The 13277-nt window shown below is 45.5% G+C and overlaps 1 protein-coding gene across 5 annotated transcripts in view; it reads left to right on the forward strand.

The window, feature by feature from the left end:
• The window catches only part of LOC121277922 (sodium/calcium exchanger 1-like), a 335906-nt gene that overhangs the window by 288740 nt on the left and 33889 nt on the right, over window positions 1-13277 (forward strand). For all 5 annotated transcript variants that reach the window (XM_041187779.1, XM_041187781.1, XM_041187782.1 and 2 more), the window contains one exon: window positions 6169-6444. In XM_041187779.1, coding sequence (XP_041043713.1) covers window positions 6169-6444 — 276 coding nt within the window. The remainder of the gene's footprint in view (window positions 1-6168; window positions 6445-13277) is intronic.

Here is a 13277-nt window from a genome sequence, read left to right on the forward strand (position 1 = left end):
TTGTGTGAAGAGGTATATAGCTGTAATGTTTCATTCTGTCAATAGGTCTATTTCAAGTAAAGATTGGCTCTGGTTTCTTCCTTCACCAACTGGCTATCAGGATTAAAATATTGCTGACCCGTTATCCCTTCCTCACGTTATCTCTCCGATGATCAAGTGTGCACCTGAATGGGCCCCACGTGGGCTCCAAATCCAAAATGTTGGCCAAGAGCATCTCATCAGCCAGAGAAGGGATCTAAATGCCTAATCATTTTTGAGAAAAGTCCCCACTTCTTCATGACCACTTTCTCCATCTTCCCTTTCATGGCCCACCCACACTTCCCAGTTAGCAATTGGACTGGAGAGCACTTGCTGCATATCAGTGGGAACTAAAGGGCCCAGGCAATGTTTTGATCAATTTTATTTGTGGTGGTATTCAGAACGTGCAAGCTATTGGTGATGGCCAGCATGTACTTGTTTGACTGCCACATTTGATGTTTCATGCAGGTGGCAATCTTTCCATGGACGAAGGTATCATCGCAAAGGCCTGCACCCTCATGGCACACACACTTGAGATGGACCCCTCTAATCTTTCTCCAACCATGCACAGTGCTGCTGGAAAGCCTACCTAGTACCTCATTTTTTTGCTGCTGCTCCAGAATTATAACTCCATTCTCATCGACATAATTCCAGTGAGCTGTGAATGCCACTCAGGTGTCATGATGAAGCTCAGTGGTTTTGCAGACACTAGCTTAGGCCAATTGTGATGCTGGCAGCAACCTTTAGGCAGGTTCTACTGCTCCTGGCTCCCGATCAAGGAAAGATAAAATTCAGAAAATTACCTTTGCAATGGCAGCATCCAACTGTCTCTTTAAAGACTGCTGCTTAGGCCGGAGATAACCCCAGAAACTGTGAGCAGCATATGTTAATGAAGAGCTTAATGCCTGTTTCAGACAGCTGTCAGTGATGCCTGTATATGGCGCACTTGTGCTTCAGGGGACTAATTGGCCCATCATGCTTGTGCCAGTTCTTTGAATGAGTTATCAGCAGGATCCATTCTCTTGACCTTTCCCTGTACCCTCTTAAAATTGATTTATCCACTTCCATTTTAAAAGTTATTATGGGGCAGAATTTTGATGTCGGCGGGCAGGCACAGTCGGCGGGAAACTGCTGCTGCCCGCAATTGGCCAATTAAGGCCCGCCCAGCATGAAACGCAGCCCTTCACTGGTCAGGAAGGGCCGAACGGGGGCGGGTGACGGGAGGATCTGGCGGAGATCCATGAGGGTATGCATGTCATGTTCTCCATTGTGGAGGAGTCCATGCAGAGCGCGAGCACTGCGTTGACCTTCATGGCCGAGCGCACAGCCTCCCCCATTCAGAGAGCGGCAACTCTCTTGGAAAGGCAGCTCCAGGGACAGAATTAGGGGTTCCTGGGGTTGCACTGGAACATGAAAACCCTCACACAAGCACTGACCTCAGTGGTCAGTGCCAGTATGGGAGATGCATGAGGCATCCAGTTTCCCAGCTAGGTGCACATCCATCAGTGGTGAGCAGGGAGGTCCAGAGTGACCTCACGTTGGCGCATGAGCTGCCTGTCATCTCTGCAGGCTCTTCTCAGGCCGCTCTGGATGATGGCAACAGCTCCTGCGCCCCCCTGCCAGTGACCGTGGCATCTGATGAGGCTGCGGTGACTGGCGAGAAACCAGCCATGACATTGGCCACTCATCCCAGGCAGGGCCAGCACAGGCTCCACAGGCCAGAGAATGACTGCCAAGGTATCAAGGCCAATAAGACAGCAGAGTCAGCAGGCTGTCTCCAATGCCAGTGCCAGCGAGTGGGGTTTGGGGGGTGGGGGCACCAAGACCTAGCACTCGCAAACATAAGTTTAAGGCACCATGAGCATGAAAAGGACAGTTCACAGGTGATTTTCAGTTCATTTGTGTTTCATTTATATGTCTGCTGGTGTGGACGTTAAATTTGCTTCGGTTCTGATGGACTGTGTGCGCTTCACATTTTTCCTTCCTTGTGCTGGGTATGCCAGTGTGTGATACTGGATGTGAGTGGCTGGATACTTTATTGCACAGGCATTGAGTGGACTTTGGATGCAAATGAAAGAGTCATTTCACACATCCGGGATGGAAGTGGCAGCCCTGGCGTGAGGTTGAAGCTGATCTTTGGCAGCCTAGCTGAAGGAGCGTTGGATCAAGGTGTCCCTGGTGTCCCTGCCTCCCTGAAGGATATAGAGGTCTGCCTCCATGCCCTCAGCGTTCTCCTCACCATGCTCCTCTTCTGACTCTCTGCTGGATTCATCATCTGTGGCCTGTGGAGCTGCGTCAAGGTCCTCTTCTTCCAGTGGGTCCCCCCCTTGCCAGAGCCAGATTGTGAAGAGTGCAGCATGAGCCACTATCAGTGACACCCGCTCTGGGGCGTATTGTAGTGCTCCCCCTGAACGGTCCAGGCATAAGAAGCGCATCTTCAGAAGATCTGTGGTCCTTTCTATCACCGCCCTTGTGGAGGCATGACTCATATTGTAACGCTGCTCTGCTTCTGCTGTTGGGTGGCAGAGAGGCGTCGGGAACCACATTTTTAACGGAAAGCCCTTGTCACCCAGCAGCCATCCATCCAGATGGGCTGGAGCACTGAAGAGCCTTGGTACCTGGGAGTGCCTCAGGATGTAAGCATCATGGGAGCTGCCAGAGTACCTTGCACAGACTTGCATAATCTGCATCTTGTGGTCACACACTATCTGCACGTTCATGGAGTGGAAGTTGACAAAGGCACCCAGCTGACCCGCTGGAGCCTTGATGGCCACGTGTGCAGTCGATGGCACCCTGAACGCAGGGGAACCTAGCAATCGCGGCAAAGCCTCTGGCTCGCTCTGCCTGGCTGGCCTCATCTGTACGGTAAAGAATAAAGGTCAGCACCCACCTGAACAGAGCTTCTGTCTCCTGTTTGACGCAACTGTGGACAGTTGTTTGGGAGAATCCACACAGACCCCCCACTGACCCCTGGAAAGAGCCAGAGGTATAGAAGTTTAGGGCCACCATGACCTTCAGAGCCACTGGCACGGGGTGTCCACCCACACAGTCAGAGCTGATCTCAGGCCCAATTATCTGACAAATGGAGGTCATTGTCTCCCTTGAGAGGTGGAGCCTCCTTTGGCACTGCACCTCAGACATGTTGAGGTAGCTGCTTCACCGCCTGTAAATACTGGCAGCAGGATAGCGGCAATTTCTGCGGCTCCTTCCGCCTTGTACTTGCTGCTGTCCTGCGCCCCATGTGCCTACGCCTCTCTTCCCACAAGTCACTCCCGTGGGAGCTGCATTGGGACATCTGGCCCCCTCCCCCATTCTGCCCCTCTCTTCCTCCTCAGAGGAGGTGCCTCCAGCAGGGACCACAATCCTCATTCCCAGGGTAACACGAGGCTGTCTAACATCTGGAAGGGTCCACATGGTCTGAATCCTCGGGAGGCCTTGGAAACACCAGTGAGTCCTGAAATGAAGCCTGGAAATGCTAACAATGAAGCCCTGAACAGAGATGAAGCTGTCAAGTACCAATAAGTCACCAGCCGCAAACTATGTACAAACTCCTCACTACTGATGTTGGCAATGTTGCTCACCCCTTTTATCCCACCCGGGGATAAGATTTTTGAAATTGTCGGCTGGCCGCCTGCCCATTTTGCCCATGTGATAAAAGTGAAATCACATGGGCAATGCAAGATCAGTGTCAATTGGCTTTTCACGGCCTTAAGTGGCCTGTTAATTAATGGCTGGCGTGGCTCCGGCGCCCGCTTGCGCCTGCCGACTGAAATATCGCGCAAGTGTATGATGACATTGGGATGCTCGCCCGACATCATCACACGTTATTTTATGCTCAAGCATGTCAGGCGCGCGCCCGGATGCCAAGCAAAAAATTCTGCCCATGGATTGTGATTCTGGTTGGTCCATCTGCTTAACAAAATGAAGCCTTTCCTTTCATCCTATTGGTTATGATTTAAAATTTCTGCCCTTTACTTATCTATTTGTCAATCAGTTGTAAGGAGCATGTTCTCTTCAACCTTGGCTGTGAGCACAGAATTAGAAGACACGAGTATCACATTAAAAAGCTTTAGGGAAAACATGAAATAATAGTGAGGACTACAACAAATTCATGGGGAACATGCAGTCACATTCACATGCATTCATAGTGAGTGAAATTTTGCAGAATTGTTTCTTAGGGGACTCAGCCAACCAACATTTTTTATCGCTACAATTTCTTGCCTTCTTTAAATAGACACTGAGTTACTTTGATTCCTCTTAAGTTATAGTTTATATGCTACTGCTTCTTTATTTTGAACATGTAGGAATTTGAAAGTAGTTATACAAGTGCCATTTTGTGCCTGTACTAATGCTGTTAAGCCACCAACAATGGTTTTAATGACCTGAAATCTGCAAAGTTCTGTTCATACAGTTATGTGGTGCCCATGCCTCTCATGCTATTTGGTTTGATTGGCTAAGAAAACCCAGTGGAATATCTGAAGTACCTAGAAGGAAATCCTGGACTTAGTTAACCCCATTAAGACAACTTTTCTATTTCATATAAATAAAACATTACACTCATGTTGAAAGAATTGAATGTGAGAGAATTATTTGCTGCCCATTTAATAAACTTTATCACCAGCCCCAATGTACACAATCTGTGACTCTTAGAAAAGGCTAATTTTTTTTAAAAAAGTAACGATTATTTGTCAAGAAGCATCACATGTTAATGATGAATACTTGTGCTGTGAGCCAAAGAAATTCTAAATCAGTTGTGATAATGTGTTCGATTGAAAGGTACATATTGTCACGAGGGTGTGATTTTTGAAATAATTATTTCTGATTTTTTCACTGGCTGGATTTGAAACTGAAACCCTATATAGACAATTGTGTGGTTTTTTTTTAAAAGAAACAGCCCAGCCAGGCTGAGCTGCTACGAAGCACAATTTCACGTTCCACAAAGTTGGAATGAAGGCAGACAACTAATCCCCTGGCGAGCGTGAAAGACCCCCTTCACCCAACTGTTCACACCACACTGAGGCTTTGATGCTTCTGAGATGAAACAGAAAAATTCAATTACTTGTTCTGAAACAATAACTGCAGCTGACCTGAACTAATCAAGACTCCCTGGAATATACAACCAGCAATGTGTTTCAAGGGAACCCCTCTCCCACCCATCAAGCAGGAGAGAGGAAGGAGTGAAAAAGACAGTGCTGTACTGAAACAAACTGTTGGAACCTTATGCCTTCTCCCTCTTTGTGGAAATAATGTGCCCAGTTTGTAAAGTGACCAACCTTAGAAGAATACAGCTACGAACTGAGATGTTTTAAAATGTGGAAATCTGCCCCATCCGATTGCATCTAGGAGAACAGCTAAACTAACTGGCTGCAACGTTGAATCACTGCATTGAGGCTGATCAAGGAACAGCTAACTGTATCAAAAACAAAAAATGCTGAAAAAACTCAGCAGGTCTGACAGCATCTGTGGAGAAAAAGACACAAGAGTTAACGTTTCGAATCCGTATGACTCTCCTTCAGAGTATACAGCTAGCTGTATCCTCACATTTTTTTATGGACTGTAAATTCCTGTAAAACCCTATCCTGTTATTCTGCCATCTGTACTTGAGTGTGCGTGGGCCTGGATGAATGTGTGTGACCATATGAATGGTATCATGTTTTTCTTTTTTTTTTAGTTCGGGAATAGTTTATAAACTTACTTCATTCTTTGTTTAACCTAAGAAAACCTGCCTGAGTAATTCTCTACAACCTCAATACGTAAATAGTAGGGCACTTACAGAATTGGAAAAACACATCCTCTCTAAAGTCTTAAAAAAAAACCCTGTTGCAGTCAAACGAAGATAACAGGGGAGTCATGTTGCCCCTTCTCACATGGTTGTAACAATATTTAAAATGTTTTAGGATGTCCTATATGATGCATGTACTTGTACTATACTTGTAAAGGCTATGTGTCACAAAAGACAAGGAATAATCAATGTCTTGCTTTGCACCTTTTCAAAACCCATAATATTTAAGATAAAACATTCTTGAAATGATGCTGTAAGTCTATTGATGTACTGATGCTTAGAATGTTCATATGATGTTCTTAAATTGTTTAATGTCTCTGAAGTAATTAATGTATTTTACTAAAAAATCTTCTGACATTTTATTTCAGGGGAAGATGATGACGATGATGAATGTGCTGAGGAGAAACTGCCTTCCTGTTTTGATTACGTGATGCACTTTCTGACCGTCTTCTGGAAAGTTCTTTTTGCTATTGTACCGCCTACGGAGTACTGGAATGGCTGGGCCTGCTTTGTAGTATCCATTTTTGTGATTGGCATCCTAACTGCTGTTATTGGTGACTTGGCTTCCCATTTTGGCTGTACCATTGGACTGAAGGACTCTGTTACTGCAGTAGTGTTTGTTGCATTGGGAACCTCTGTTCCAGGTAAAAAGCTTTCTTTGTTCTTTGAATATTTTTAATTCTTTGAATATTGTTGGATGCCAATTAGCTTTTACAAGGCAAGTATTTATTCTTCACTTTTAGCCAAGAAGGTTGTTTTTTGCAATTCTTCACATTTCTAGTAATTAAAGGTTACAGTAGTTCCATTCACTCTTCAAATGTTCTCTGAATTTGGCTTCTGTATTATGAGTATCCCCTCAACATTTTTCCATAAATATTTAAATTAAAAGAGCACTATTCGTTATCCTGAAATGTTAAGCCAGCATTTTTTGTTTCTTTTTCAGATTTCTAGCATCCACCCATAGTATTTTACTTTTGTATTATTCAATTGTAAGCAGAAATAGCATCCTACAGCAATAGAGTCACTAGAAAGCCTTAAACAAAATCAAAAAAAAACTACAAATGCTAGAAATCTGAAATAAAATCAGAAATTGATTGAACTGAATAATAGATGGGATCTTCCCACCTAATCCCACACCCAAACCCTTGATTGGAGCATATCTCGAGGGGTGAGAGTTCATGCATACACTGATAGACCATAGATTTTATAAAAAATGTCTTCACCTTAATCTAAACTTCAGTACTTTATCCACCTGCTGTGTCAGTCAAATCAGTGTTTCTCATTCTATAATTATGTCTAGTTATATGACTGTCTGTATATAATTTATGTTGAAACCCTATTATCTTTGTCACAGTAAGTTGAAGGGTTCTCTTTCTTACCTGCCTTTGAGGTGCTACCCTTCCTGTCATCTTCTGTTGCTACTCTCTCTCTCTCTCGCTCTCTGTGCTGTTTCTCCCTTCTCTTTTACTTTTCCCTTTTTCTCTCTGTTGTTCTGCCTGTCATCTTAGGATATCTCTCTTGCCTACCCTTTTTGGTGAGAGGTGCTGATGTTGTAATTTGGAAGGTGACATTTATGGTGGTGGTTTTGGGCAACGGACATCAGTCATATTTTGAACCACAGATTATGGGCATGGAATGTAGGAACAGGCATTGTTCCCATAACTCTTGATACCCTCATCTGACAAAAATCTATCAACCTCAGTCCTCCAAACTTCAGTGGACCTGACATTCACAGCATTTTGGAGGAGCGAGTTCGAGATTTTCATTGATCCTTGTGTAAAAGAAATGCTTCCGGATTTCAATCCTAAATGACCTAGCTCTAATTTAAACATTAATTCCTCTTGTTCTCGAATTCCCTTTCTGGGAAGGGGAACACATGTCACAACCCAGGTCACTGATGTAATTTAAGTTGCGGATCGTTTACAACTATATTTACTGATCGTGAATGTGGGACACTGGTCAGGGAGGGATCTGGCTGAAGCAGGAGGAAATTTTAAGCCTTTCCAACTTAAGTAGTAGGGGTTTCCCCACAGTGATATGTAAGCCCTTAATGGAATTCCTATCCTGTCATGCAAAAGCCCATTCTTAGCCCAATAGTGGGGGTAAGGGGTCAAATTTGGGAAGAGATGGTAAACCAAAGAGTAGGGACAAGGCAAGAAAGATGGTACTAATATGGGGAATAATAAACAGGCCGTGACAGGAAGGGACAGAGAGTACAAAATCTAAATGTAAGTCAGCAGGTAAGGCTAGATGTTATAAAAATAATAAAAGGACAAAACTAAAGGCTCTGTATCTGAATGCACGAGGCATTCGAAACAAAACAGATGAACTGATAGTTCAAATAGAAATAAATAAGTATGATCTGATAGCCATTACAGAGACATGGCTACAGGATGATATACATTGGGGCCTGAATATTGATGGCTACATGACAGGAAGTTAGGAAAAGGTGAAGGGGTGGCTCTGTTAATTAATTATTGTATTAGCACATTAATGAGGGATGACCTAAATTCAGGAAACCAGGATATAGAAGTGCATTAGGCTGAGATGAGAAATGATAAAGGCAAGAAGTCACTTGTGGGAGTGGTGTACAAGTCCCCTAATTGTAGCTACACAGTAGGACAGAATATAAAGGAAGAGATAATGGGTGGTTATCAGAAAGGTACAGCGATAATCATGGGAGGGGGCTTTAATCTACATATAGAATGGAAAAATCAGATCGGCAAAGGTAGTGTAGATGGGTTCATAGAATGTTTTCAGGATAGCTTCTTAGAACAGCACCTTCTAGAGCCAACCAGAGAGCAGGCTATTACTAGACTTGGTATTGTGCAACAAGATATGATTAATTGATGACCTCATAGTGAAGGAGCCCCTAGGTAGCAGTGATCATAATATGATTGAATTTTACATTCAGTTTGAGGGAGAGGTGAGTGGGTCTAAGATTAGTATTTTAAACTTAAATAAGGACAATTATGAGGCCATGAAAGCAGAGCTAGCTAAAGTGAACTAGCAAATGAGATTAAGGGATAGGTCAATAGAGATGCAGTGGCAGACATTGAAAGGGATATTTCAGAATAGATAGGCTAGGATTTTGCCCTCATTGGGCAGGTTCAGTGGGGGAAAGCAGGACCGGTCAGGAAGCCAACGTGGTCAGACTGCGACCGCAATTTCATGCTGGCCGGCCAATTAAGGCCCACCCAGCATGAAACACGTGCTGCAGTGCTCAGCACTACCTGTGTGGGGGTGGTGGGGGGGGGGGGTTAGTGCGAGCGGGGAACTTCACGCATACGCGCAGGTGCACACAGGAAAAGCTCCGTGAGGCACAAAGCTGCCTCAAGGAGATGAAGATATAAAAAATTAAAAATAAAGAATTTTTAAGATGTTAAGAAACATGTCCCCTCATGTGACTCTGTTAGGATCATGTTAGAAATTAGCATGAAAAATTTTTTTTTAATGGTGGATCGAAGTCTCATCCTGCCCGTGGATGAGGTTTCGCAGAAAATGCAAAGGCCTTGGCCTTTTCACCTGCCCACCAACTCCCATGCGTGCCCACCAACCAAAATATCGCACAACGACGTCAGGACACTTGCCTGAAGTCATCGCATGTCATTTCACTCTCACTTGGGTCGGGCATGCGCCCTACTGACGAGCAGAAAATTCTGGCTGTAGAATAGATATATTCCAGTGAGAAAGAAAAATTCCAAGGGGAGGACCCACCATCCGTGGTTAACTAAAAAAGTTAAAGACAATATCAAACTTAAAGAAAAAGCATTGGATGGTGCAAAGACAGGTGGCAGGTCAGAAGATTGGACAGGATATAAACAGCAAAGAATGACGAAAAGATCAATAAGGAGAAAAAAATTAGACTACGAGAGAAAGCTAGCTGGAAATATAAAGACAGATAGTAAGACTTTCTATTGTTATTTAAGTAAGAAGTGAGCGCTGGTCTTATAGAAAGCGAGCCTGGGGAAATTAATAATGGAAAGTAAGGAGATGGCAGATGAATTGAACAGGTATTTTACATTGGTCTTCACTATAGAGGATACGAGTAACATCCCAGAAAAAGCTGTAAATCAGGAAATGGAAGGGAAGGAGGAACTCAGGAAAATTACAATCATCAGGGAAGTGGTATTGAGCAAATTGTTGGAGCAACGGGCTGACAAATCCCTGGGTCCTGATCGACTTCATCTTAAAAGACCTAGCTGGTGAGATAGTTGATGGATTGGTTTTAATTTTCTAAAATTCCCTAGATTCGCGTCAAGATTCCATTGGGTTGAAAAATAGCAAATATAACTCCTTTGTTCAAAAAGGGAGGAGACAGAAAGCAGGAAACTCCAGGTCAGTTAACTTAATAGCTGTCATAGCAAAAATGTTAGAAGCTATTATTAAAAATGTTATAGTAGGGCACTTCGAAAAATTCAGGGCAATCAGACAGAGTCAGCATGGTTTTGTGAAAGGGAAATCATGTTTAACCAAATTATTGGAGTTCTGTGCTGTGGATAAAGGGGAGCCAGATGATATATTAGATTTCCAGAAGACATTTGATAAGGTGCCACACTTAAGGTTAGTGCGGAAAATAGAAGCCCATGGTGTAGTGGGATAAAATTTTTCTCTCAGAGCGTGGTGAGTCTTTGGAACTCTCTTCCTCAAAAGGCAGTGGAAGCATAGACTCTGAACATTTTTAAGGCGGAGCTAGATAGGTTCTTGTTAAGCCAGGGGGTGGTAGGCAGGAATGTGGAGTTGAGCTTACAATCAGATCAGACATGGGGTGGAATCATTCCAGAATCGCACTAAGTACGGTAGCGGGTGTGTCATCCCCTTTCCACCTCTTAAATTATGCAGTCACGGAAAGCACACCATCTCAGATTTGCCCGCCATGCCATTAGCTAGCTGCTTCTTTACTCTGGGCATCATATTTAAGTGGCAGCTGCATGCTCAGTTAACAATGCTTGCAGCCCAGGACCAGTGAGATATGACCCCAAAAGCCAAGAAGAGTGCAACCACCCCCCCACCCCCCGATTCAGTGACGCATCCCTGGGATGCCTTTTGGTAGCTGTGGAGGCCCACCGCATTGTCCTCTACCTCCGCTCTGGCTGCAGGAGGACCATCAGTCTTACCACTTCGGCTTGGGAGGCAGTAACAGTGGTGGTCAGTGCCAGCGCTGCACACAAGAGGTCAGCCAGCCAGTGCAGTAAAAGGATAAGGGTAATCGAAGCATCTCATCACTCTCAACTCACCCACCCCCAAGCCCATCACACATTCACTGGGATCTCACACTGCCAGCTCAAGGGATATCACCACTCGGTCTCTCACACGCACCCTCACATCTCCATCTGGCCTCATCTTTCCTGGAAATCGTCTCCTTATCCCGTCCATGGCTCCACTCAGCACACACACACGTCTGCCATCCTTCTCATTTGGCCTGGCATGCGCCTTGCTCACATCCTGTCCATCTATCTTTATGCAGGACAAGATTGCACACAGTCAGCGGGAGAGGTCCCAGACAGGGGGTGGAGTACCGGACATCAAGGTCCTCACTCCATTTGAGAATCGCACATCGGAGCTGGCGAGAGAGGACGCAGACCATTCCTGCAGCAACTGTGAGGATGATGGCCAGCACCTACATGAGGGGAGCGTGCACCAGATCGTCCTTCTGTCAATGCTACTCTGAGTCCACTGTTCTAAGTGTAACACAGCTGCCACACACTAATGATCTCCACTTTCTCTCCTGGACACATCTGCCACATCGGCCTCAGGCAACTTTGAGCCCGATTCCAGCACCAAAAGCACCTTGGATGAGGACCCTGAGGGCAGCACCGTGGAAGACCCATCACTGCACTCATCCACACTCTCCGCCAGCGCAGTGACACACACCTAGATGTACAGCAGCCTCAGGATCACAATCTGGTGAGCACAGCACACAATCTGTTCCACAGCTGGCGGAGGCAGGGATATTCGAGGTCGCCAGCACTCAATGCACTGAGGGAGGCAAGAATCTGCTGAGTCCCAGTCAGACCAGACCCAACAGAGATAGCGGCACAGTAAAAACAGTCGGGAGGGAGTTACCCTGGGAGTCCTCAACATCGACTCTGGACCCCATGAAGTCTCTTGGAATCAGATCAAACATGGGCAAGGAAACCTCCTGCTGATTACCACATACCGCCCTCCCTCAGCTGATGAATTGATGCTCCTCCATGGTGAACACCACTTGGAGGATGAACTGAGGGTGGCAAGGGCATGGAATGTACTTTGGGCGGGGGACTTCAATGCCCATCACCAAGAGTGGCTCGGTAACACCACTACTGACCGAGCTGGCCAAGTCCTAAATGACATAGCTGCTAGACTGAGTCTACGGCAGGTGGTGAGGGAACCAACAAGAGGGAAAAACATACTTGCCCTCATCCTCACCAGCCGGCCTATCACAGATGTATCTGTCCATGACAGTTTCGGTAGAACTGACTACTGCGCAGTAGTTGTGGAGACTTCACATTGAAGATACCCTGCATCATATTGTGTGGCACTACCTCCGTGCTAACTGGGATAGATTTCAAACAGATCTAGCAACTCAAGACTGGGCAGGCATGAGGTGCTGTGGGTCATCAGCAGCAGCAGAATTGTACTCGACCACAATCTGTAACCTCATGACTCTACCATTACCACCAAGCCAGGGGATCAACCCTGGTTCAATGAAGAGTGCAGGAGGGCATGCCAGGAGCAGCATCAGGCATACCTAAAAATTAGGTGTCAACCTGGTGAAGCTATGACGCAGGACTGCTTGTGTGCCAAACAGCATAAGCAGCAAGTGATAGACAGGGCTAAGTGACCCCCACAACCAACAGATCAGATCTAAACTCTGCAGTCCTGCCACATCCAGTTGTGAATGGTGGTGGACATTTAAATAACTTACTGGAGGTGGAGATTCCACAAATATCCTCATCCTCAATGATGGGGGAGCCTAGGACACCAGTGCAAAATATAAGGCTGAAGCATTTGCTACAATCTTCAGTCAGAAGTGCCGAGTGGATGATCCATCTCAGCCTCCTCTGGAGGGCCCCAGCATCACAGATGCCAGCCTTCAGCCAATTCGATTCAATCCACATGATATCAAGAAAGGGCTTAAGGCACTGGATACTGCAAAGGCTATGGGTCCTGACAACATTCCTGCAATAGTCCTGAAGACTTTTGCTCCAGAACTTGCCATGCTCCTAGCCAAGCTGTTCCAGTACAGCTATAACACTAGCATCTATCCGGCTATGTGGAAAATTGCCCAGGTATGTCCTGTGCACAAAAAGCAGGACAAATCCAACCCAGCCAATTACTGCCCCATCAGTCTACTCTTGATCATCTGTTATGGAAGGGGTCATCAACAGTACTATCAAGCGGCACTTGCTTAACAATAACCTGCTCACTGATGGTCAGTTTGTGTTCCGCCAGGACCACTCAGCTCCTGACCTCATTACAACCTTGGTTCGAACAT

The sequence above is a fragment of the Carcharodon carcharias genome, chromosome 5 (genome assembly GCF_017639515.1).
Source record: "Carcharodon carcharias isolate sCarCar2 chromosome 5, sCarCar2.pri, whole genome shotgun sequence".
NCBI classification, from domain to species: Eukaryota; Metazoa; Chordata; class Chondrichthyes; order Lamniformes; family Lamnidae; genus Carcharodon; species Carcharodon carcharias.